Source organism: Dipodomys merriami, unplaced genomic scaffold (assembly GCF_024711535.1).
Source record: "Dipodomys merriami isolate MVZ:Mamm:240054 unplaced genomic scaffold, mDipMer1.0.p SCAF_15, whole genome shotgun sequence".
NCBI classification, from domain to species: Eukaryota; Metazoa; Chordata; class Mammalia; order Rodentia; family Heteromyidae; genus Dipodomys; species Dipodomys merriami.
Genome location: NW_027202826.1, coordinates 14,890,315 through 14,917,518, shown reverse-complemented (window position 1 = coordinate 14,917,518; position 27,204 = coordinate 14,890,315). Strand labels below are relative to the sequence as shown.

General features: G+C 37.3%; 1 protein-coding gene across 3 annotated transcripts in view; it reads right to left on the bottom strand.

The window, feature by feature from the left end:
- Grid2 (glutamate ionotropic receptor delta type subunit 2) overlaps window positions 1-27,204 on the bottom strand; it is a 1,042,163-nt gene that overhangs the window by 176,178 nt on the left and 838,781 nt on the right. For all 3 annotated transcript variants that reach the window (XM_070022289.1, XM_070022287.1, XM_070022288.1), the window contains one exon: window positions 24,788-24,983. In XM_070022289.1, coding sequence (XP_069878390.1) covers window positions 24,788-24,983 — 196 coding nt within the window. The remainder of the gene's footprint in view (window positions 1-24,787; window positions 24,984-27,204) is intronic.

Below are 27,204 nucleotides of genomic sequence, written 5' to 3'. Positions count from 1 at the left end.
CCCATGTAATTGTAACCCCTCTGTACAGTATGTTCACAAAAAAAAATTAAAAAAAATAAAAAAAATTTCTCCTGCTAACCTAAAGCGGCAGGAAGGCATAAGGTAAGAAAACATAATGATAACACTATTTACATTTTTTTGGCTCATGCCCATGATTTCTAGAAATGAAATTTAAAGATCTCAGCGTCATGGAAGCTAGGATGAATGAAGAAAAGGAACTCACAGGTTAGGCATTTTCTTGCTGTGCATTCACAATAATCTAAGGGTCTACGCTAGTCTGATTATATATATATATATGATTCAGAGAAATTGAATAATTTATGCAAATAGGTTGACCAGCAGATAAGAGGCAGAGATATAGTCTGACTATAGGTCATCTGATTCAAAACCTATGCTTACTTCTCCATGTTGCATTATTATTTTTTTCCCAAATGGATGAACACAATAGACTCACTCACAAGTTTTACTTAATACTGTAGAAAATTCAGTGACAAGCTGAGACATTTTAGCTCCTTCATTGCATCAATTCTCTCCTTTCTACACGCAAAGATTACAACCATCCAGTGTCACCCACATCTCTATGCACGAAGCTGGCAATAATTCAATACTATGCACATTCCTTTAAATGAATGGAATATTGTGGAATATTACAAGTATGTTTCTCCTCTGTGAATCTCTCCACATTTTGTAGATCTGACCAAATGGGCACTAGGTGTTGGTTTTCAAAAGTGTGATCATTTTAATTGAAATCGCAAACATTCCTTTTAATACATAAAGTAAACCACATGTGAACCACATTGAACTTGCTTCAAACACACAACCTCAGCAGGTATTCAAAACATTGAAACAAAAAGTGTGGTTTAATTAATTTGCTAATGACTATGGCCTGTTTCGTGTTGACAATCTCATAACATATTTTGTATGAGTAATTTCTAGTTCCTTTACTTGGAAGTCTTTCCTGCTATCACCAATTTTACTGAACACTTGATGATGCTTTTTGCTGTAACTAAAAGCAACCACTATTTTTCATCTTCCATGTGTTTGAGATCTTTCCTCTTTTATTTTCTTCTTAATAAACATATCATATGTCTGTTTGACATGTTTTGGGGGAGATGATAACTCAAGTTATTCTCCAAGGTGACTTGGCTGTATTTGATCAAGAGAGGAAAAAATATGTTTTCATATCACATTGTTTGACTTATTGATTTTTTTAGTTGATCCTCTATTTCACAAAACGATCTCTTAAAAGTTCATATGAATTTCAAGGGACTTGACATTTCATATTTATAACTTACTTCTTCCATCTAGATTTTTTATGAAGATATATATTTTATTCTTTTAATTTCTCTAAATCAAGAAATCAAGGTCACAGCCCAGACCAGCTACCTTCCCGATGTGACTCACTGCTGAGCATAGCAACGATTAATCAGAAAATAAATGGAAGCTACGTTTTAATACATTAGTTCTATTATATCTGTCTAAAGAAATATTAGCAATGAGGCACAATATATGCCCCAAAGTGGCTAGATTCTGAATCTAGAAATGGGATTCAATGAACAGTGGATTTAGGTAGGTTTGCCTTATTTTTTTCCAACATAGGTATGACCAGAATAGTCAGTCTTATTAAGACCTGTGGTGGACAAGGACACCAAACCCTTCTGATTATGGTTTTGATTATATTTTATGTACAATCACTGACTTCCTGTTATTGAGGACTATTCTCAATAAGCTTAAAAATTGTCATATTGAATAACTCTTCCATAACAATTATGCCCTTGGCACAAAAGAACTGCTATCTCTGATTCTGTCTGATGTATAAGAAACTGGGATTTGAAAAAAATGTCAAAAACCTTGTTCAAGGTCAAGAAGGAAAGTTACTATTACAATTGGAATCAACTTCACATGATATGGTTTCCTGACTGGTGCTATTTTCATTTGAGTACCTACGATTTTAAAACATTTTTCTAATATATACATCCTGTGGGTCAGGTTATTCTTGGGATGATTCATTCTTTTCTTTAGAAAGTTTCTGCTATATGAATGTTTTCAAGTTTTGAAATTGCCATCAATTTTGCAAATAAAGAAAGCTTCCTCTTGCCTCAAAATATATTCTTTTTATATTTATTTTCCTTCCTTCCTTCCTTCCTTCCTTCCTTTCTTCCTTCCCTCCTTCCCTCCCTCCCCCCTCCTTCCTTCCTTCCTTCCTTCCTTCCTTCCTTCCCTCCTTCCTTCCTTCCTTCCCTCCCTCCTTCTCTCCCTTGCTTCCTCTTTCTTTCTTTCCTTTTGTTTTCTTCCTTTTTTGTATGCCAATACTGATACTTGAACTCAGCGCTTTGTACTCTCATATAGATTTTTATTTTTTGGCTAAAGGCTGGTGATGAGCCACATTTTGAGCTTTTTGCTGATTAAATGGCGATAAGAATTTCATAGACTTTTCTGCCAGGGCTGGTTCTGAACTGAGATTCTTAGATCTCAGCCTCCTGAGTAGGGAGGATTACAGGCCTGAGCCACCAGACTATTTTAGCTAGTCTCATTATATTTAGAAAAAAATATTATATACTCCTGTTAACACTTCATACAGCCCAACTAGGAGTGCCTAAAAGACATAATTCCACATAATTCAGGGGTGTGGCTCAGAAGTCAGACTATCTTAGGTCTAACACTTTTCTTTCTGGTTATGTAAAACCTGAGCATGTCATGTCCGTTCCATAGTTCACTTTTCTAACCGGATGGCAGAAGCGCCAACGGCACGAGTGTGGGGAACACTGTGCATGATAACATACAGACAGCATGTAGCAAGTGGCCTGACAGAGAGTGATCAGGGAAGGTAAGTTATCCCTGTCTCCCCTTCACGAGGCCCAGCTCATGCTGTGTTCCTTTCAGGATGAATGCTACAAATACTTGGCCACTTGTTGAAAGAAACACAGTTCTGAAATCTACTTTTAAAAGATGAGCGGAGATTTATTAGGTTAAACCAGAGAGATGACTCATGGCTGTAATCTTAGCTACTTAGGGAGGTGGAGCTTTGGAGGATCATGGTTTGAGGTCAGCAGGGAGGGTGGGGAGGGAGTAGGGAGGAAGTTTACAAGATCCCATCTCAATGACTAAAAAGATGTGTGTGGTGACATGTGGCCTGTCATCCCAGCCACACGAGAAGTGGCAACAGGAGGAGCGTGGTTCAGGCCTGTCTAAGTAAAAATGAGATTTTATTTGAAAACTAGAAAAACAGAGGTGCAAATAATATCCAGCCAGGCTAGAAATATCCAAACTTTCATGTAAGTTCAGCTTATTGCTAAAAGCCAAAAATTGTTTTACAAAAACTGCTAGACTGTTACACAGCAAAACTGGATCAAACAAACAAGAATAATATGAATTTGTCTCTATTGATTCTGGAAGTTGGATTTTTGAAAACTGGGTTTCCTCGTCAGTGGGAGGTAGCAGCGGGCCTCAGTCAGGCAGTGTGTCTTTTATTTTGATAGGCTGACAGCAAAACCAAAAAGATCCTAGATGATAGGATTTTGAATTAATGTTTTCTTATTAGAAATATTCATCAGCTAGTCCCCCTCCCCCACCTCATATCTAAAGTGAGACATCTTTGCCTCACCAGAGGAGCTAAGTGTAGAAATCAGACCTAGAGTGAATTACTTCCTCAGAATTTTCTGGGGCTTGAACTCATGACCTCATTGAGCTCAGTGAACTCATGTATTTGAACTCATGAATTCATTGTTGGTTAACTTTCTCTACTCAAGGCTAGTGCTCTATCACTAAAGCCACAGCTTAGTTTCCAGCTTTTTGGTGGTTCGTTGGAAGTAAGAATCTCATAGATTTGCCTAACTAGGCTGGTTTCTGATCCTCAAGAGTCAGCCTCCTGAGTGTCTAGGATTACAGGCAAGAGAGACTGGGGACTGACCCTCTTCATCTTATTTTTCACAGAATGCAGATATAAATACCTTTGTGATCATTATCAACATGCCTTTGTTTATCATAGCTATAACTTAAAAAAGAATTCTGGCAATTTATTCTTTAATCCCTTTCCCCAGCTTCATGTAATAACTTTTAAGTTCTTTCATATGATCTGCCTCCTGTCAATGTCTCCAACTTCCCTGTAGACCATTCCCCCATCACTTCCTCATGTACTTCTTGTTCTTGTCTTCTTCTTGCTCCCAGAATGCAGCAGACTTGTCCCTGTCTTGGTGTATGGTCTCTTGGGCCCAGAGCTTCCTATGACTACTCATTCCTGTCTTCCATAGTTCAGATGTAAATCATCACATAGTCAGGTGGTCTTATCCTGGCCATCCCATCTAACCGGCCTCCCACTCTTTATAATTTCTACTTCTGTCTTTTAGAACACAGACAACAAGCTGCAGTTTTGCCTTATTCACTCTCTCATTTATTGTCTGTCTCTGTAAAAGAATTTAGACTTCATGAAGGCAGAGACCTTGGTTTTATTATTCATCACTAGGGCTTAGCTCAGAGCCTGACATCAAGAAGGTGTTTAAGGAAAGTGTTGGGAAGAGAGAATGGATGGATGATGAATGGAAGATGGATGGATGGACAGATAGCGATGGATGGGTGGACGGTACAGTTATAAAGAATGGCTAATTCTCTTAGGGAGGAGATGCACCTTTATGAATGACTTCTAATACTACAGCATTTTACATGTGAAAACAGCACACCTTAAGAATCATGAAGTCACCCCAAAAGAGGTATTATTAGAATAGCTGTTTGGGGGAAAGAGAGTCATATGTTTAAAATGTTGTGTCTGCCACTCATTGGACCTCTTTACATCTAAAATGAAGGTAAAACAAAGGACTAAATTTGATAATATATCTGATGTGGAAGATATAGCAATCTGCTAAATAATGGGCAAACAGTGTCACCCAAATGACCATCAAATGATGTTGTCTGTGGTGGATTGGACTGTCATACTAATGCAGAAATGTCTCCTATTGACTTTAATATTTATTTAAATGCTAATCTTAACATTTTCATTTTTTTTAAAGTGTGATGCCGCATGATGAGTGGAGGGAGGTGAATTTATTTATTTATTATTGTGAAAAAACCATACAGAAGGGTTACAATTACATGGGTAAGGTAATGAGTACATTTCTTATCAAGCATTGTTGCCTCCTCCTTTGTTTCCCCTTCCCATCCCTTCCCATCTTTCCCCCGCCCCCTCTGCGCCAAAGTTGTAAAGTTCATTTTAGAAAGAAAAGAAATAAAAAACAAAGTAGAAAGTCTTGACAGTAGGTTAGACCATGCAGAAGATCGAATCTCGGGGATTGAAGACAGCCTAGATATTATAGAGAAAGAACATACAACTATCCAAGACAAATCCATTTTAGTTTTTAGTGAAAGAGCTGCTCTAACTTCCTGTGTTTCTTCTCTCTCTCTCCCCTCCCCTCAGCTCATTTGATATTCTCATAAGCTTGAAATCATTGTCTACCAAGACAATGCATTCTGTTTTATAGTGAGCTAGCTGAAACAGAATAAACAAATATTTCTAACCATTTTAGTTTCACCCACTCATGTTGACAACCTAGTTTATATCACTACCTAGAAAAGTACTGTTTTCCTGTTGTTTCTTCAGGGCTTTATGTATAATGTGTTCATGTATAACAGTCAATGAGAAACAACTGGTTAGTGTTTCTAATGTTTATAAGCTAAACCTTGTCTCTGCTAATAGCTCAGAAATTTTTTTTTAATTCTCAAGGTGATGTACAGAGGGGTTACAGTTACATAAGTAAGGTAATAAGTACATGTCTTGTCAAACTTGTTACCCCTTCCCTCATTTTTCTTCTACTTTTCCTCCCTGCTCACTCCACAAGTTGTACAGATCATTTCCAACATATTAAAATTTTTTTTTCTTAAATCCAACTTTAAAATGCCTTTGTTCAGCTCAGCAATAGAAAATTTAATTGTCTTTTTTCCTTTTTCCTGTCCTTAAACCAAAAGCTGAACTGAGGGTTGTAAAGCTTACAAATATATGCTATTCATATTCAATTTGAGCTTTTTACAGTACAGGTAGCAAAACCAGTGTATATTTCATTTCATTAAAATAAGAATTATTCTATTCTGGAAGAGTCAGGGGAGGGGGATGTAGAATCAATGACCTGTTATTATGGGGTAGCTTAATTTGTGTTAAATGTTCAAAGCTTCTACACCCAGGGCTTTGTAGGTAGAATGACAGGAAATGAGCTGACCATACAGCAGAAGGAGGTACCAAGCTGGGAGGAATCTCGACTCTTCCAGAAGGAAGATGATAGGTCCATAACAGCAGGGGACACCGCGAGGTCCTTCTACCTTCCCACTGGGTTGAGGAAGGTGGAAGTGGGCAGATGGCCCGGGACCCCTCCCACCTCTGTGCGTTCTAACCAGGCCGCCTCTCTCCAGAGGAGGCACCTGCTCCTGCTGTACCACCTTCTGTGGAAAAATGTGAAGCTACAGCAAGTTATGGCTCCTCCTTTTTTATTGACTTCACAATTCTCCACATGCTTTGTTCCTTTCCTTCTTTTTATTTTTCCCAGTAGGAAACAACAGAAACAATGGCAGAGGATTTCCTTATTCTATGATATGCATACATTTCAAATTTGTGGTTTAATAACAGCAACTAATAGTATATGGTTTATCACTATTGTTAGAATTGGTGGTTATATGTGGGGTCTTTGCTAGCTCCAGTAAGTTCCTCCGTATTTTCTATGGCTTTCTGTAGACTCCAAGAGAAGGAGAAGAAGGAGAAGAAGGAGAAGGAGGAGGAGAAGAAGAAGAAGAAGAAGAAGAAGAAGAAGAAGAAGAAGAAGAAGAAGAAGAAGAAGAAGAAGAAGAAGAAGAAGAAGAAGAAGAAGAAGAAGAAGAAGAAGAAAGAAGAAGAAGAAGAAGAAGAAGAAGAAGAAGAAGAAGAAGAAGAAGAAGAAGAAGAAGAAGAAGAAGAAGAAGGAAGAAGAAGAGAAGAAGAGAAGAAGAAGAAGAAGAAGAAGGAAGAAGAAGAGAAGAAGAGAAGAAGAAAAGAAGAAGAAGAAGAAGAAGAAGAAGAAGAAGAAGAAGAAGAAGAAGAAGAAGAAGAAGAAGAAGAAGAAGAAAAGAAGAAGAAGAAGAAGAAGAAGAGGAAGAAGGAGAGGAAGAAGGAGGAGGAGGAAGAGGAAGAAGAAGGAGGAGGAAGAAGAAGGAGGAGGAAGAGGAAGAAGAAGGAGGAGGAAGAGGAAGAAGAAGGAGGAAGAAGAGGAAGAAGGAGGAGGAAGAGGAAGAGGTAGAGGAAGCGGTGGTGGAGGAGGAAGAAAAAGTTTAGTTCATTGCTGGTGAATCATTAACATTGCAATATAGGATGGTACAATGTTTCACTCAACAAATGTTTATTGTGTAGCATCAGACATTATTCTAGATTCTAGAAACACAGAGGAGACTAGATCTGGAGTACTATGTGATTATTCCATTGGCTGAATTTAAGATTCTCCATGCATTCTCCATGCATTCATATGAAATGCTCCTTTAAATCAATTAGATCCCAGAAACAGTTTTGTTTGTTTTTGCAAAGAGAAGCCAAACAATGGGCAGCTCCAGTGAAGGGCAGATTCTAGTTTCAACATTATTTTCTGATTATGTTATTTGCGTTATGAAATGCTTGTTGTATTTTAGAATTTAATAATATTTAAAATGCCATTTTGACTTTTTGATCAAGTGTCACATCATATACTCATTCCAAACAGCACTATATAGAAACCTTCTTCCAGAAAGATGAGGGTGATTTAGTTCATAAGCTCATAAACCTATAAAGGACTACAAAATGATTGAAACATGCAACAGATTATTATTATTATTATTATTATTATTATTATTATTATTATTATTATTATTATTATTATTACCAAAGGTTTCATGGTAAGTAGATTCAGGACTGAAAAAGAATACGTATTCTCAGACTACTATTGCACCTTCAAATACACATATTTTTTTCTTTCTTTGGGAAAGAGTCATGCTATGTGTTTGGGAGAGAAGAAAAGGAGAGGAGAAAAGGGAGAGAGAAGAAGGAGGGGAGTAACAGGAAGCAAGAAGAGGGGAAGAAAGAAAGGAGAGAGGGGAAAGGAGATGAAGGAAAGGGAGAAGGAAGAGGAAAATAAAAGAAGAAAACCACAATCCTGATGATCATGTAACTCTCTCTCCATAAGAGTAGAATACACTTGTATCTTAAAAGTCTCAAATCCTTATATTATAAGAGCTGTCTTGTGGGATGTTTTTCTTTTCTGGGAAATGTTATGATTCTGTTGTTAACTTTTATAATTCTATAGCTCTCAAGAAAATTTCTGAACACTTAGAATGAAGAACTTACTGACACTGTGGGATTTAAGATCTTTGTGTACTAAACGTCTTTTGGGGAAATGTCTCTGGGATTTCATTGTCTTCTTTGTGCCTCTTAAAATCTAATATACTTCAATTTCACTGTGTCAGGCTAAGTTATCTCTCCATGGCGCCTTTCAATGGCATTTCTGAGTGAGTCAAACATGTCCTTTTTCTTTGTTGAGTTGTCAACTTCCTTTTCACTTGAGTTTTGGGAACTATAAGTGCTGATAGGAATTGAGTATTTATACTCTCCTCATGCAATTGTACATTCCAGTAGAGAATTTTTAGTGATAAAAGCCCTGCTTGTCTTAAAAAATGTGGACACTGTTATCAAATAACCCCCAAATTTTACGGTTTGGTGAAAGATAAAGCTACAACTCACTTTAAAAAGGAGCATGAGCCAAGTGACAGTGGCTCATACCTAACTACTCAGGAAGCTGAGGTCTGAGGATCAAGATTCAAAACCAGCTCAAGTAGAAAAGCCTGGGAGAATCTTATCTCCAATTAACTACCAAAAAGGCCAGAAGTGGAGCTGTGGCTCAAGTGATGGAGCCCTGCCTTGAGCATAAAATCTTCAAGGACAGAGTCTAGGCCCAGAGTTAAAGCCCCAGTAACGACCAACACACACACACACACACACACACACACACACACACACACACACACACACACACACACACACACACACACACACACACACACTACAAGGCCTTATTTTTTAATTAAAAAGGCTGGAGGCATGGGTAAAGTAGTAGAGCACCTGTCTAGCAAGTACATCTTTTTTTTTTTTTGGTATATTTTTTTAATTGTAAAAATGCTGTTCAGAGGGGTTACAATTACATGAGCAAGGTAACGAATACATTTTCTATTACACATTGTTGCCTCCTCCTTTGTTTTTTAGCAGGTACACCTTATCTGCTGCTGTTTTGGCATAAAAAGTATGTCAGGGTTCTGACCTGAGGAGCTCAGGAATGCTTACCTTGTTCACAGCTACACCACCTTGTCTCTTTGACTGTAATGTACTCCTTTTCTGCAGGCTAAATATTTCATATGCAGCATTAAGGACACAAAACACTAAATGTAATATATATATTTCTGGCAGTATAGTTTGAGGCAGAAGCATCTGTCTTATTTGCATATTGCCCAACAGACTGCGTGTTCAAGCATAAGGCATCTGTTGAAAAATCAGTAAATAAAGACATGTCCGGAGAAGGGAAAGTGATTATTATTAGTAGTAATTGTCTGTTCTTGGCAGTCTCTGTTTTTTTAAAAAAAAAGTATATGTTACATTTCTGCAGTACGACTTTATTTTTTTTTGGTGCTTATCCTGGGACTTGAACTTGGGGATTGGGCACTGTCCCTGGGCTTTTGGATTCAAGAGCAGTCCGCTACCACTGAGCCATAGCTCTATATCTGGCTTTTTGGTGATTAATTGGAGATAAAAGTCTCACAGACTTTCTTGCCTGGGCTGAACAGCAATCCTCAGATCTCAGCCTCTAACACAGCTAGGATTACTGGTGTTAGCCATGGGGGCTTGTCTCCGTAGTGCTTAATGTTAAGGATAATAAAAATATGAAAGTTGAAGGGATTGAAGCTTATGTATTTGTTACTTCAAATTTACCAATTTTAAATCTGTTATTTACATAATTTAGCTTATGATTTTCTCTGGTTAGGGTGAATTACAAAAATATGCTACATTTAGGGAGATTTATCTTTAATTTCTTGGATTATAACTAGGCTGCATGACTAATTATTGGGAAATCTCAGATTCAAACTCCTTCCTCTAAGGCTCAACTAATGTATGCTTAAGTGGGATATATTATCCCAGACTCTTAAAAATATTTAAGCAATTATGATTTGTAAATTATCAGGGAGTAATTAGTAAATCCTCCTAATGTAGTACCAAATTTACAATTATTTCTAAAAAGGAGAAATTAGCATAAATTGAGAACAATCAACAGAATTTAGGGCCAACACTGACAAATCTATCCAATGAACACAGTACTAAATTGTAACAAGTAGGAGTAGAATATTGAACTTACTAACAATGTATGTTTTTATGTAATGTATATACAGTTTACACAAACACACATGATTGGTTGACACCAATATTGGAAGAATTGATCATCATACTTCTTTTTAGTGTATTGATATCAAGAAGATATAAAGACCGAAAATAGTTAGTAAAGGCTCTTTATAAGCCTCCCTTTATGTACTTCATCTTCCCTAGTTTCCTTTGTTTTGTGCTTCTTCCTCAGAACTTAGCAAAGACTGAGTTGAATAAAACAACTGCATTGCATGCAAGACATAAGGATGCACCAAACTCAGTCATCAAAATAAATAGTATTTTACTGACTTAATACCTTAATTCAGTTTTCTTTAAAAAAACACAATGCAAAATCCTGTGGTGAGAAAATTAAAATTCTGAGCGAGAACTAGACTTTCCATAGCCAAAAGGAAAACTTGTAATGTTAAATGTTGTCTATCTGTCCTCTGCACTGAAACTTTTGAGTGCCTTACATAATTGTATCCCCTGAGACAAGCGCAGGATTTGTGTGACTCTCGTCCTAGCTATGTCCTGTTCTGTCCTGTCCTTCCTGTCATCTCCCCAGCTTCCCTGACAAAAATATTAAAAAGCACATATGAATGATCATCTTGCCAACCTCAAAACACAGAATTCCACATGTCAACCTTCCTTAGTCAGTCATAGATTGAAGAACATAATACTAAAAATATAAGAATATACTAAGACACAATAAAAATAAAAAAATAGAAGGGAAAAAAGAATATACTAAGAATATAAGTTAAAAATTAAGACAGCTATTTATAAATTTATTTAACTGAAGGCCCTTACATACCATGAATAGGTTATAGATTATTTTCCTGAGATTTTTTTAAAGATAGTAAATAGATTGTACAATTCAGTGAATACATTTATATATCGAACTATCTCATCACTAGGGGAGGAAGGGTGTATGATGACTCAGGCTTAGAAATTTAGGAGCCACAATTCATGAATAATAAAAAGACTGATTTCCATAAAGGACAACTTGAGTTATAAGGATAAACATTAGATTAAGCTTAAAATAGATTAAAATTAAATTTAATTCATTAAAATTAAAATAATTAGATCAATTTCATGTATCTTAAATTTTGGGATATGTTACAAATGTATCTTATATTTTCAATATTTTTAAAATTAAAAAATAATTACTCAAAATTGTACAATGCTGATTTTACATGACTGACTGCTAGACAAACTAATGTATTAGGGACAAACTATTAAGTCAGGTATGGCTCTTGGCCCAAAGTAGTATGCATCACAGAAGAAGAGACAAGTGCAAATAAAACATTGGAAAAAGATCACATGTAATGATGGATAAAGAAAAGTAAACGGGAAAAGTAAATGATTCAGGAAAGAATCAGGTAAGACCGCATAGGAACATTGATCTAGAGCTTGAAAATAAGTAGCCAATGGACAGATGAAGAACGAAATGGTAGAGCTGGAGAGAAATGAGCAAGCAAGAATGCTTGCTCTGCAAGAATGTGGAGGACCATAAAAGAAGGTTGTAATGTAGTGTGATAGAAACAGAAGACAGGGGAAAGGGAACAGAAGGCAATTAGATCAGCGCCCAGCACAGGATGGGCATTTACTAAGTCCTGAATGACAATAATCAATGGGCACATGGAAACTGAATGATAGAAGGGTGACAAATTGAAGAGACCTTTGAGTGCCAGAACAAAACAATGTGCATTTGAGATAGAGTAGGACGTTTAACAGCGCTGGATCAAAGATGGATCCCTATCAGTACTAGGCTGAGGGGAGATTAATTTGCAGAAGGGGGCCAATTAGCTAGTTATTTCTATAGTCTGGGAGGAGAGTAACAATGGCATGAATTACAGAGTTAGAAGTAGAAAGGGGAAGGAGGAAGTAATGGGAGCCATACTACAGAGGGAGATTGAGAGGTAAAGTGATTCATTTGCTCTCATAAAGAATGAAGGCAAGAACAAAACAAAACAAACAAATAAACTCCTCCATTTCCCGCTTGGATAGCAGGGAGGACATGGGTGCTTTTAACAGAAACCAAGAACACAGACAGATAAACATCAGCTTGCAAAGAGAGTTAATTAGTTGAGTGTTGGACGTGAGCTGGCAGGAGCATTGGCAGAAAATCAGGTGGAGATATACAGGGAGCAGATAACTGCTGTGTGCTTCCTACAAAACAAATGCTGACACAGTGGGAAGTAATGCTTGCTCTTTGACATGTCCCTTGCTCAGCCTCTAGTGTGAGCTCTCCTGCATAGAAGGAGCAAAGAAGGTAACTCAAGTGTCAACAAATTCAAGAAAAGTCATGTGAGTTCATATCAAATGTATACAACATAATATGAACTTATATACATATATACATATGTATAATGTCACATTACATAGAAAGGCACTCAGGTATCTAACTAAGGTGGTAAAGGATTTTAGATTACCTGATGCACCCATAGCTCTAGATTCCTAAAACCTCCATTGCAGTGTAATAGATTAAAGCAAGTAGATGGCGTGGATTACAACTATAGCCATATGCAGCAGGATCTCAAACTTTAGATGCATCCAAATCACTGGAAGAACTTGTTAATACACAAATTCCAGGTCTCAGAAGTCCCCAATTAATTTTGATTGAGGAGAAGTTTAATAATTTGTGACTTTTTTCCCTCACGTGTTTACTGGTATCATTTAGTTGTACTAGGAGAACTTTGTATTGACATATCTACATACATGCACATTTGATCAGACTCATCTCCTCTAATTCATATGGATTCCCAGATGGTTCAGGTGCTGCTGGTTTCAAGTCTACACTTTTGGAGATCACTGGACTAGGCCTAGGACCATGGTTTTTAAATAAGACTCTGAAGATTAAGCTAATGAAGCCTAATTTCTATTACAGCAAAATTTAGATATAATAGTGATCCAAATTTATTAGCTAACATAATATTGCTAAAAGATGTATATTAAAGTTAAATAAATTACAGTGGCCACTTTTAAAATAAAGAAACATAAGTAAAAATGAAATAGGGATTAGGATATGGAGAAGTTGGAATCTATGTGTAGGCATTCACAATGGGGTACCGGCTAGGGAAAGGAGTATGGCTACTCCATAAAAAAATTAAAAGTAGAATCATTTGTTCCATCAATCCCATTTCTGGATATCAGACCCCCAAGAACTGAAAGCAGTGATTTTAACAGGTATTTGTACACCTACGTTCACAGTAGCATTATTCACAGCAGTCAAGAAGTAAAAGCAAACCAGGTGTCTGCTGCTGATAAGTGGATAAGCAAGATGTTGTCTCTATACATAATGGGATGCTATTCAGCTTTTAAAATGGAAGGAAAGTCTGACAAGGGCAATGCCACGGAAGAATATTCAGTCAGGTCATATGCTAAGTAAATAATCACTCACAAAAGGGCAAAAACTGTATAATACCACTTCTATGGAACACACAGAGTAGTCAACCCATAGAAAGAGAAAGAGGAAAGCCACCGTGATCCTGCCTACTCAGAAGACAGAGCTTTAAGGATCACTGTTTGAAGCCAGCGCAGGCAGCAAAGTCCATGAAACTCTTAACTCCAATAACCAACAAGGAGCCAGAAGTGAAGCTGGGTCTCAAGTGGTAGAAGCTACCCTGAGCAAAAAAATCTCAGGGTCAGCATCCAGACCCTGAGTTCAGGCCCCAGGACCAGCAGCAGCAGCAGCAGCAGTAACAACAACAACAAAAGAAAGAAAGAAAGAAACACAGAGAAAGAAAGAAAAAAGAAAGAATGTAGAATAGTGGTTGGTGAGATAAGGAATGATCATTTAAAGAGTACAGAGAAGGGAATAAGTGTTGGTAAGAATGTAAACTTGTTCAATCACTCTGGAAAGCAGTAGAGAGGTTTCTCAAAAGACCAGAATTTCCCTATGACCAGCAATTCCTGGGCATTCATCTTATTGACCACAAACAAGAGTAAACAACATAAAAGCTTCCAGCACAATCATGTTCATTCCAGCATTGTTTATCCTAGCCAAGACATGGAATCAACCCAGATGCTCCTCAGTCGACAAATGGATGAAGAAAATGTGGTATAAATACACCATGGAATTCTATGTTTCCATCAGAAGGAATGACATGACATTACTCTATTTGTAAGGAGATGGAAAGACATGACAAAAAATATATTAAGAGAAGTAAGCCATACCCAAAGAAACATAGGCTGCGTGTTTTCCCTTATTTGTAGTAATTATAATGCATCCATAAATCCACAAGTAAACATAATGGATGGTAAGACAAAAAATTACACTTGGACTTGATAAACAGGACTGCAAACATCCACACAAAAGATTCAATAGCTATGTTAGTATGATCATATAAAGTGATGTTCATCAAAATGAATTCTAAGACATGGAAACCAGAGTGTATTTTTAATTTTACTCTTTGTGTTAGTTTTCCCCCTTTGTTGATGTTTCTGATTTCTGTACCCCTCTGTCTTGTATGTAAGTTTATCTGATTTGGGGAGGGGAAGGGAAAGCACAGAAATGGTGGGACAGAGGATGAACTAATTCAGCACTGATATTCATTAGACATTATGTTGGAAATGAACTATACAACTTGGGATGAAGAAGGGTCAGGAGGGAAAAAACCTGGGAGAAAATGAGGAAAGAGGTGACATTTTTCAAAAAGAAATGTGCTGATAATCTGACTTATGTAACTGTAACTCCTCTGTACATCACCATTAAGGTGATGTAAAATAAAAAGAAAAATAAGTTTACTAAAAAAGAGTACAGTTTTAGTTTTGAAAGATCAAGAGTTCTGAAGATGAATGCCACTAAACTGAACTTAAAAGGAAAGATGGTAAATGCTTTTGCATATACTTTAGCACATCTTAAAAAAATTAAATAACTTTTGAGCTTTTCTGCTTGTCCTAGACATATTAGTTATTGCAAATAAGGGAAACCATGGGACCCATGTTTCTTTGGGCCTGGTTTACTTCACTTGATATATTTTTTTCCACGTCTTTCCATTTCCTAACAAATGGGGCAATGTCATTCTTTCTGATGGAGGCATACAATTCCATTGTGTATATATACCACATTTTCTTGATCCATTCATCTACTGAGGGGCATCTGGGTTGGTTCCCTATCTTAGTTCTGGTAAATAATGCTGCAATAAACATAGTTGTGCTGGTAGCTTTACTATAGCCTTGTTTGTGAACATTTGGGTAAATGCCCAAAAGTGGGATTGCTGGGTCATAGGGGAGCTCTATGTGGAGTCTTTTGAGGAACCTCCATACTACTTTCCAAAGTGGTTGAACAAGTTTACACTTCACCAACAATGCAGTAGGGTTCCCTTTTGGCCACACCCCCTCCAGCATCTGTTGTTATTAGAGTTCTTGATATAGCCTTTCTAACTGGAGTGAGGTGGAATCTCAATGTTGTTTTAATTTGCATTTCTTTTATGGCTAGAGAAGTTGAGCATTTCTTTATATATCTATTGGCCATTTTTATTTTCTCTTCAGAGAAGTTTCTCTTTAAGTCTTTAGCCCACTTATTAATCAGGCAATTGTATATGTCTAGGACAAGCAGAAAAGCTCAAAAGCTGTGCACATATGACCATTTGAAATGATGAAATGAACCCCCACATAGAGAAAATTGAAGTAGATTGTTTTCTACCACACATAAGTATGAGTTCATGTTATACTATACTCATTGCTCTAAAATAAGTTAAAATAAGTCTTAAAATAAGGAAAGTAACAATTACAGATGTTTAATAAGAAAGGAATAATGTGTAAGCAGAAATGTCCAAGATGACAATTAATCTTAAAAATGCAAAAGTAGAAAGAGATGCTAGTAGTCATGGCATTTATGTTTTAATCAGACAAATGAATTCAACAATTGAACAAAAAAATCAGAATAGAACATTGAATACACAAATCAGAATGATTAGTGCAGAAAGGTCATTTGAGGATAGGAAAAACAGTCAGAGGCTACACAATGCAAATGAAACTTATAATGGAAACCAAATCTATCACAAAGGAAGGAATGCTAAAAACTAAAGTAAGCATTAAGTACTTAAATTCACAACAAGAGAAAAAGATACAGACATGAAATGCATTGTCTTCATTAGAAAATAGCCATAGGAAAAAATTGAGTTCTTTCTCCATACATAATTATGTGGGAAATAAATTTTGCAAGATTCCCATCTATATTTAATACTCTTAGGGATTAAAAAAAGAGAATAGCAAACAGTGAAAAACTTATAGACAGGAACAAAACCATTGATCTCTATACATGCACACACACAGAAAATAAATGTTCTTTGAAAACACTGTCTGGCAAAGGAATTGTTACTATATGAAGTGTACACTGGTGTGTGTTGATTTATAGTAGGACTCAACCAAATGCTGTTGGCCTGTCATGACATTTGCTAACAGGCATCATAAATGCTGCTGTGACAGGGACTAGAATAGAGAGTCCTGAAGGGATGAGGGCAGAGGAGCAAATAAGACAAAGTGCCACTACGTTATTTTACTTAAAAAAGGCATACTAAGCTGGGCCTATGAGACAACATGGATATATAAAAATGCATGTTTATGACAGCTGTTTCATGAGAAAATAAAACTTTGAAAGTATTCAACAAGGCCACGGATCCAATAAATATGGTAGTTTATGCACTGTTCAGAGAGTGTTAGAATAATAATTTACAGATAATATATTCTAACCTGAAAGATGATTCTAACACAGAAATTGGAAATGACCAAAGTAGAGTACAAGTCTAAATTCAAATGAAAGGAAACTTTATAAAGGAACGATGTGTTCTTATATAAAAGCAAAAGCAAATCATAAAGCTTTATATCCCACCATAAGCATGGGGGTAACGTTGAAGGTAAAAGTAGGTGAGAAGGAACTGATGAAAATTCTGGCAGGATTATGAGGTTTAATGTTTTGTACTTTTCCAACAGAAAATTTTCACGGTGCATATAAATTTTCAAATTTGCAAAGCAGTCTCCTCACCTTTGGTGGGACTGATGTTTGAACTCAACCTCTGCTGCTAGATAGGTAGGTGCTCTACCATTTGAACCATTCCCTTAGCCCATTTTATTTTAGTCATTTTCAAAAATAGGATCTAGAGCTTTTAGCCTGGGCTGATCTTTTGGATTATAGATATGAGAAACTATAACTGGCCTATGAAGTAGTTATTAAAAGTAACAATGAAACAAGACAATTCACCATAGATAGATAGATAGACAGATAGATATATAGATAGATAGATACATTTTGAATATAATGGAACCCTTCAAAAGTCAAAGATCTACCTACACATTCTTCTTCATCTTGGAGAACACTATATAATGTTAGAATTCCTTTGGAATATTTTTTCTGCTAGAACATGTGGCTGTGTATTAAACCAAAACTAACAGCAGGGGCTTGGTACTCCTATTAATATCTTCTGTGCTTTCTGGCTATGCAGTTTCTCTCATGTAACTATATGTGTAGTTTGAAATTAGAATCTAAAGAGCCACTAAACATTTGTTCCAGAAAAAATATTACAGAATCCATCAGTTGCACTTCACACTTTTTAAATACATGGAAGAAAACTGAGGTCCCAAAACGTGATATCTCATTCCAATCCAGAAATTTGCTTTGTTGATTTTGTTCAAGTATCTTTGGCAATTCTTCTCATACCTCTTGCTCACTGGTTTAGGATGATACGATTAGTGTCTAATTAGGAAATTCACATGCTATGTACTCGGTAGGTATCTTTATTCCATGGACACAGGCTGCTCCTCTCTCTCCATCATTTGTGTGGTATCTGATTCTTCAACTAAAATTCATTTCAACTTCCTGTCTATACAGTATTTCTGTTCACCCTGTGCCATTATTCCATGCGTGTCCCTCCCAGCTAATTACTACCTCTCATTTACTTAATTAAGTCTGCCTGACTTTAAGTTTAACATCCCTTCCTCTAGGAAGCCTTCACTGACCTTAGGAAGTCTCTTCACCTAGTGGAGGGAGCTCCACTTTCTCCACGTTCTAATGTCTTCAACAGTTCTTGGTGGGTGGCTGTTAGAATGCGTTTATTTGGCAGCTACTGGCTTATTGCTTGCTGATAAAAGGAATGAGAGAACAGATGACTTAGAACTGAATATTGCTAATTAAAAGAGGAAGTATGGAAGAAATACCTTTCATTGTGGCTTAAAAGCATCCAATTTACCACCATGAAATAAAAGCAATTTTAAAACTCTATGTTCTGCTAATAGTAGTAATGACAGTGTCACCTTTGCGTTTATGGAACACTCTGTTATTTTCATTAGCACCCACTCTGATACAGAGAAGCAGTGTGCGCGCACACACACTGGTGCATGCATACACACATGTATCTATTACAGATCTCACACACTGAATTTGACATGTTCACAACTCAAAGTGCTTATGATCATGTAAATACGTTATGATTCAACATTTCCCCTTTCCTTTTTTTGAGGCAATATCAAACCAAGATGGATTTTGATTTCACATATTCATGAGGATTACCACCAATGAAAAGAAATGTGTTAACTGAAGTACGGCAGATTCCAGGGACATCTCAAGTAGTGCAATTCCTTAGAAAGCCAAAAATCAAAGTTCAGCAAAATAGAACACGTGGAAGAAGGCCCTCAAAAAGGGAGAGGTGGGGTCCAAAGGAAAGGGGTAGACAAATGAAGAGGAGAAGGGAGCGGAATGCGAACAAGGATCCAATGTGTATCTTAAGACAAAATTAAGAAGAGGGAGGGAGGGGGTGGGTAGAGGAAGGGTAGATGAGAATGTTGAAAGGGATAACATTGATCAAGCTATATTATATTCAAAAAACTGCTTTGGTAAGTGGCAACTGGTTTGAACAACTATTTAAAGGTAATAATACAAAATGACAATCACTTTTATAGAAAAACCTATCAAATTCCCAGGCATCAAAAATGCACGAGCAGAACAGTTAGGAACAGTTTTTGTGCCTTTTCTACGAGGCAGTTGCTAGAGACCTCCGCTTGCATTGTGTCATTACTGACACAGACCTAACAACTCTGATTGTTGGAGAGCAGAAAATGCACTCCTGGGGCCCGAGCTCCCAGCTGCAGGGTGAATTGCAAACATGAATCATATATTGTTTGTCGGCATCATTTGGCAAAGGGCAAATGGAGTAAATATCCCGCCACCCTCCTAGGCCCAATGGTATGACAACTTAGGCTTGGCATTTCAATAGCCCAGGGAAGTTTAACATTTTATTTTGTTTTCCTCAAGCAATGTGTCCTTTCGTGATTCTATTTCTATGATTCTATTTCTATAAAGGCCTAACCCAGATTTTAAAGTCACGAACCCAGATTATTAGCAACAAGTTGCACATGCAAGTTCAAGTTCCTCCTTACATCTTTCTGAGGCAGATTCAGAAACTATCATTCACTTTGGCATCTTTATGCCAGATGATGCTACAGAGCTCTAAGAGGATGGGAAAATGGAAAAAAAACCAGACAAGAGGATCTGACCAGCCTGGTTCAGGGGGTTGAGGTAGGTAAGATCAGGATCCACTAGATACAGAGCCGATTTTATCTGTTGGCTTGCTCTCAATCGCAAATACTGGTTTTCTGCTGATTCTTGGTGATTTGATTCTTTAGAGACATCCTTTTTTAGTACTTAATGTCTCCATCATTTCTGTCTCTTCTCCAAAGAGCTTGTCTTTCTTCTAGCTCAGTCCCTGCCCAGGTTAGGACATTTTCAATAATGGCACTCACACACTTGGTGCTAATAGTGGTGAAGCACAAAGTGTCACACTCAGCTTGCTGTGGTGGGTCATTGCTCTTCATGTCTTCCAACCTTGGCTTTTTCCTGTTCTCACCAAGCCCATGAGAAACTTTTTTTTTTTTTTTAAAGATCCTGTCAGCTTTCTTGCTCAAAACCCTCCACTGGCTTCCAATATCAGAGTACAGGCGAAGTCATTAAAGCAGTGGCTTACACAGGATTACGTTTGTCATTCTCAACCTTCATTGTGGATCAGAATCACTTGAAGGGATTTAAGAAATTCAAATGCCTTCATTTCCCAATTAAGATACAATCTGAACTATACTGAGGCTCAAACACCAGCAGTGTTCACAGCTTGCACCTTGCCCAACCTTTGATCTTTTCCTCATTCCCTTTCCTCTATCTCTCTTTCTCCTATCTTCATATTTTTAATTCTACTTTTTCCACCTAAATACATCTCCCTACTAAATGTATGATACAGATTTAGCTTGTATCTTATCTGTTACCTTGTGAGAAGGTAAATGCCATGTAGGTATTTATTTACATTTCTGTATTGCTGTTCACTCCAGTCACTAACACCTGATACATAGCAAGTGCTCAATAAATAATTGTTGCATGCCTGAAAAAAATCAGTTACAATTTTAAATCATTCTCTCTTTACTTATGCAAAAATCCCGGGCAGAGCAAGACAGAAATAAATTTGTTCTAGCTTAATTAGGATAGTTCAGGATGGGTGAACATCTCACAAGAATAGTAAATCAGAACTCTAGACTTCATGTTCATTTGCATAGATTTCTTTTGGGAGTGGGGAGGTATAGCAGAACAAAGATGCTAGAAGGGATCAGGAACTACCTTCAAGTAAAAGAAACTTAATGAGACTAGCAGCTCAATTAAGAACAAGCTCAGCCTGAGACATTAATGAGATCTACTTAAGGTTACAGATTGTGAGGATTGTTGTTCACAGTGATCCCGGCTTTGCTGGGAGGCTGTGACTGTATGTATGACAGATTCCTGGCACAGATACCACAGAAAGTTGGCCTTTAGTGTAATGTTGGCTTAGAGGACCTCTGGGGTCCCTTCTGCTTGGACAAATTCAAAATCAATGACAGAACACAGAAAGCAGCCAAAGATGTGCAAGACCAGTTATTCAAAGAAGGATCCACAGTTGTATGCTGTGTTGCAGCCCTTAGTTCCTGAGTCTCTTGTGAACTTTAGCAGATGAAGAGGTTATTGTTTCTTTTTTACTCTTTTTTTAAATAGAAACTTCTCAAAACATGGCCACCTGAATCAAAATGCATATTTTTATTATGCCTATGATCTGTCCAATCAATTTGGAGTTGTCTCTGCTTGGGGTGAAAGAAACAAATACTACATAAAAATTTTACTTAGGTATTTATTTTCTGTTGTGAATTCATAAGGCATTCCTCACTACCCCTGTAGCCAATCAGGGAACAGAATAACTATAGAACAATAAGCATTTGATGACTAAAGTTGCAATTTTAAGCCTATTAGTCTTCTTTATTAGCAGGCTATTGGGGTAGAAAATGTCTTCGATTTCTTTTGCTACATTTTCTTTTTTATTGTATCACCATTTTAACTAAACCCTAGGAAATACTTAATTATTAAATAATACTTTTTTGTTTTGTTTTTGTTGTTGCTTTTTGGTGTACTAGGGTTTGAACTCAGAGGCTAGTGCGTTTACTCACAGCTGATGCTCTACCACTTGAGACATATCTCCAGTTCTGGCCTTTTTTTAAAAATCAGCGATAGGAGTGTCATGGTTTTGTTGCCTGGATTGGCTTGTAATCTTGATTCTCAGATCACAGTCTCCTAAATAGCTAGAGCTACTTAGACGCTCAGCTGAAGACGCTCAGCTTAGAGGCCCTGACGCTCAGCTAAAGAACTGTTGTGTAGTTATAAGCTCTCATTATTTTATGAGATAGTTTCATGGCTCTAATTGTGCTATTTATTAAGAATATTTACCTATATTATTTCATTTAATCTTGACAAAAGCTGAAAGAAGCTGGATTTTTTTTTAACCAATATGACCAAACTTCTAAGGCCCCAACTAGTTCTAAATAATTAAGTTATATTTGCATATTTCATTATCTACCTACCTATTAGTTAATTAATTAATTAATTAATTTAGTGCCAGTACTGGTGCTCAGGGTTTGGGTGCTGTCCTTACTTTTTTCATTTGTGTTTGGTGCTTTCCCACTTTCAGCTTTGTAGTGGTTAATTGGAGATAAGCATCTCCTGGACTTTCCTGCCTGGGTTGGCTTTGATCCTCAGTCCTCAGATCAGAGATTCCTAAGTAGCTCACAGGCATGAACCAGTAGTCTTCAGATAACATTTTAATTTTTAAGAAATGAGCTGGCCTCAACTCCAGGTAGATGACTGCAAAGGTCACATTTCTAATTCCTGAGCTGACTGTAGTCATTTCACCACTGTGTAAAGTAAAACAGAAGGGAGCTGAGTGATCTGTACATTCTCTCTTTACTTTTCACAATCACGGCCCATTTTTTAATTGCACAGATGTACCCTGATTTAAATCACTCTAGTCAATCTCACATTTGATCTCCCCTTCAACCTTCCTTCCCAACTTTTCCATTTGTGAATTCAGTGACCATCTCTCTGCTGCTGTGCGAGTCTCCAGGTTGGAAGTCAGGGGTTGGTATATAGTTGGCACTCAATACTTGTTGAATGCATACATCCCATAAAGGAGAGAATGTGTATGTTTGCTTTGTGAAATGTTTCCTTGAGCATTTATGTGTTCAGTGAGAGAATGAAAGTCCTCGGAAATGGGACAGTATTGAAAGAAATGACCAGTTATGGGAACTCTGGATCCTGAAACGGAAGTGTATACCACGAATTTCTAGTGATACTAATCCTTAAGAGGAAAAGTTCTCCAAGTGTGTGGGGAGGGGAGAGGAGGGATGATACTGGGGATTGAACCCAGGACCTAATGCATATATAATTCCACTGAGTTTGACACCTCTGGTCCCAGAAAGTATCCGTATAACAACAGATGATATAAAGTAAAATAACTTCCTAGACCACTTAATATACCTTCCCTGAAGCTCACATTAATCTACCTTCTCTGGCCACCTTGCTTTCCTCCCCAACATACCTGCTCATTCAGTCCCCCAACGCACCCTTCCATTCCTCCCGCCCCCGCAATTCTCTAGTTGAGGACACCGTTCTTTCCAGGGATGAAGTTCCAGGTCCTCATGGGAAAGACAAGAAACAGACACTTTAGATCCATTCCTGGGTTCTGGGAAAATGGAATTTACACAATAAGGACAAATGCACTAGAAGCCATAGTGAACACCTCAAGGTTATTTACTTCTCTATTTAGTGGCCTTTGCTAACTTCTTAAGAATGGTCACTTCCTTAAGGACACGGTGAGAGTGTGGAGAACTTGATGTTGTCATCAAAATGATGACACCCGTGTGCTGACTGCAGCTGTCCTGCAGGCCAGGCGCAGATAAAGGGTTTCACATGACAAGGCCGACAGCAGTGCTGGAATCCGTGGTGCAGTAATTCTAATAGTGAAAACCTGAAGTATTTGTATTCTGAATAGAACACTCAGATGAGGTCAAACATCATGCTACTGTGAAAGGTCATACAGAAAGAGGGCATGGCACTATTATTCCTTTAGTAACATCCTTCCTCATGTATTTGAAGCATCCTTTCTTTCTTTGGAGATTCTGAGATATGAGCTCAGGGCCTTGCATATGCTAAGTTGGTGCTCTGCTCCTTAAGCCATAGTCTATAGTCCTGTTTTTTGGTTATTTTGAACACGGCGTCTAGTAAAGTTTCTGTCTATACTGGCCTTGAACTCTAATCCTCCAGATCTCTCCTGAGTAGCTAGGATTACAGGCAAGAGCCATGTGGAGCCCAGCTTTATAATTATTCAATTATTCATGCCAAACACTGATTGTTATCAGGCGACCCAAAGGAGGTAATTTTAAGCAAAACAGAAACAGAAACCAAAATAAAAACAAAACAGTGTTCTCAAAGAGGCTGATAATGCCTGCATTACTTCTGTATACGTGTAAATAAATTACAGTTCAGCAAGAAAAAAAAAGGAACGTTAAGTTCTCTAACAAAGGAAAAAAGCCACTCTAAGTCTTTTTCTGTATAGTTGCTTCCCAATGATGGCTATAGAATAGTAAGATGTAGATAAAGATTTTCACATTTGAAAATAGTAGCAGACATTTGTAGGAACCTTATTTGCTGACAAGATTAGCTTATATTTCTGAATAGCTTCACATAATCACAAGTAGAGTTTTAAGCTAGAAACAAATGCAGAAAATACCCTGAATCATTTAAAAGAATTAGATAACCCTAATAATACTTAGAGGGAGATTTGTAGAAAAAGAACTATTTTTAGCCTTCATGTTTATAAGTCCTTAATCCTTTCTTGGACAAAATGCCAGTATGTATAAATTTAGTTTTGGAGTTCCAAAGGCTTTAAAATCTCTTTAATAATGTCCCAAGTTACCTCGAAGCCTTCTTCAAACCTATAGATGGCATGACTTAACTAAAGACTCCCCGGCAGGGTTAGAGAAAGCAAGAGATACAAATATCTCAATTTCTCAATTGCAACATAAAAGGCGAGCTGGTAAGGACTATTATTGGAAAACCACAACCAGTACCTTTTGAACACCTGCTTGTGACTCCAGGACATTGTTCTCTGATCCATTGCTTCTGTTGATCATGCGCCACATTTGGGAATACATGCTGTCTCTCTCGAAAGGATTCAGCCCCTTCATGCGGACATGCTCATAGACCGCAGAATCCAGCACTGTGCCGTAAGGAATGTCTGTCTGCTTGGACAGGTCCTGCAGAGACCTTGGTTGTTGGGAGAAAAGAGAGACACAGGAAAGAGAACTGAATATCTGCAAGTGGAAATAAAGTCAAAGGAAGAAAACAGTAATGTCTATGGAGACAGATATCGAATCTCTTCCTTATGCATTGAGTTAGATTTTCTTCTTGCTATTATGCTGTGATACATGAAACCTGACAGTAAGATATATGTGGAAAATTATAAAAAGTCAAAGCTCTTCTTCTGGTTTTCTGGTGATTAATTGGAGATAAGAGTCTCACGGACTTTGGTGCCTGGGCTGGCTTTGAACTGTCATTCTCAGATCTCAGCCTCCTGAGTAGCTAGGATTATACATATGAGCCACCAGTGCCCCCCTTTTTTTTTCCAAAGAAACTAATTATATTTTATACAAACAACATGCCTTGAAATCAATCACATGCACAAAAATGAGTACTGTATTCATGGTAATCACTATTGTCTACTGCATACATAACAAGCAATTGAGAACTATTTCATCCATGTTGTACGTGAGGAAATTATCCTTGATCAGACAGGATAGCATGGTCAGTGAGGGAGAGATTAGGATACAAATGGAGGCTGCTTTTCCCCACAGCCCATGGTGTATAAGATGTTGTTTCTTATTTCCTTTGCTATAGTTGATCTACTGTGTGTATGTGGTAGGGGCGAGAGGTAGGAGAGAAAGAAAGATAGAAGGAGTGAAGAGAGAAGGAGATGGACAGAGGAAAAGTAGTGGGAGAAGGAGAGGGAGAGAAAGAGACTGATTCTTCTTTATATTTAAGAAGGATATATCATACTTCTGTGAGCTGAAGAGATTTGTCATCTCCTCTGTTTTGGGATAATGCTCCAGGATTTTCCAAGCCAATATTTGGGTTAGAAATGTGTCCCATGTGTCCCATGCTATCTATTTCTAGGCAGTTTCCTTCTCTGACCCTCAATGTAGAGATTGATAGCTGAGTTTCAGAGTCACTCTGAGAAACAGTTACCACTCTCTGGAAAGTCATTGAGATTGTACAGCTGCCCAGTGCAGATGATTGGCACTTCAGAACTAATATGTGTCTTTAGCATAATGTTCAAAATAGAATACTGTCATGTATCAAGCTCACTAACTTCTGGGACTGGAGATAGATGCTTTGAAGCACTATACCATCCAGTGAACAATAATAAATTCCTAAGACATCTCACAACTGTGGACAATAAATCTCATATAATATATACCTCTGCTCTTTTGTCTGGCTCTACATGGAGTTAGCCAGTAATTTCATATAAGTCTCTCAAACCAACATTGTGAATATTCTTGTAGTTCTCAATCTCCTGAAGGTACGAAATTATGTTGCAAACAATAAATTAGGGGCTCTGTTAGAGGAGCGTTTGTGCCAATTTCTAATAGCAACTTTCAGTAAAATTTAATGTGCTTGCATTGTTGATGTGTTTCATTTACTCTGTGAAAACAGATGATAATTTCTTTTGGCTCTACATATCTGCTGTATAAAGGATACATTTCAAAAGTATTGTTTGATAAGCAGAATTTTCTAGTTATTCTAACAATTGGACATCCCAAGTGTTTGTGTAAATAAAGTGCTCGTGTAAATAAACATTGGAGGGAGAAAGGATAGAAAATGAGCTACGTGTATCTGGGACACAATTTACTGGAAATGACATTTATTCCTGGAACACCATGTAATTATTTTGGTGATAGGATATCAATAATAATTTTGTTGCAAGAGAATAATCTATTTTTTTCAGTAGTGGGAATGATTTTGTATTCAAAACACCCATGGAAGAAATTCTCAAATAACACAGAAAGAAGAATCAAACATATCTATACAGGTTAAATGGCAGGCCACACCTATTCCATTTCTACAAATACAAGGAGAGGTAGTTGTACACAGAGCTTGAACGTCCATGAATGGAGAAGGCCCTCCATAAACAGATATGACTGTCCACTTTTCTGGTAGATCTTATAGGTCTAATAGAAAGCTTCGATTTAGTGGTGGTGAGATCATACTTTGGTTGGTGAAACTGTTTTGAAGACAGTAACTTTTAAAAGAAATATCTTGATACATTGCTCATCTGGAGTTCCTGGTGTCAGGACAAAAAGGGAGTTTATTTTCAACATGCTTCAAGTTTAGACTAGCAGAGCATTTTGTAATTTAAAACAAAGGCATGTTCCCTCTAGTAGTTTCTAATATCAAGTTCAGCTTATAAATTTGCCTTGAGACATGCCTG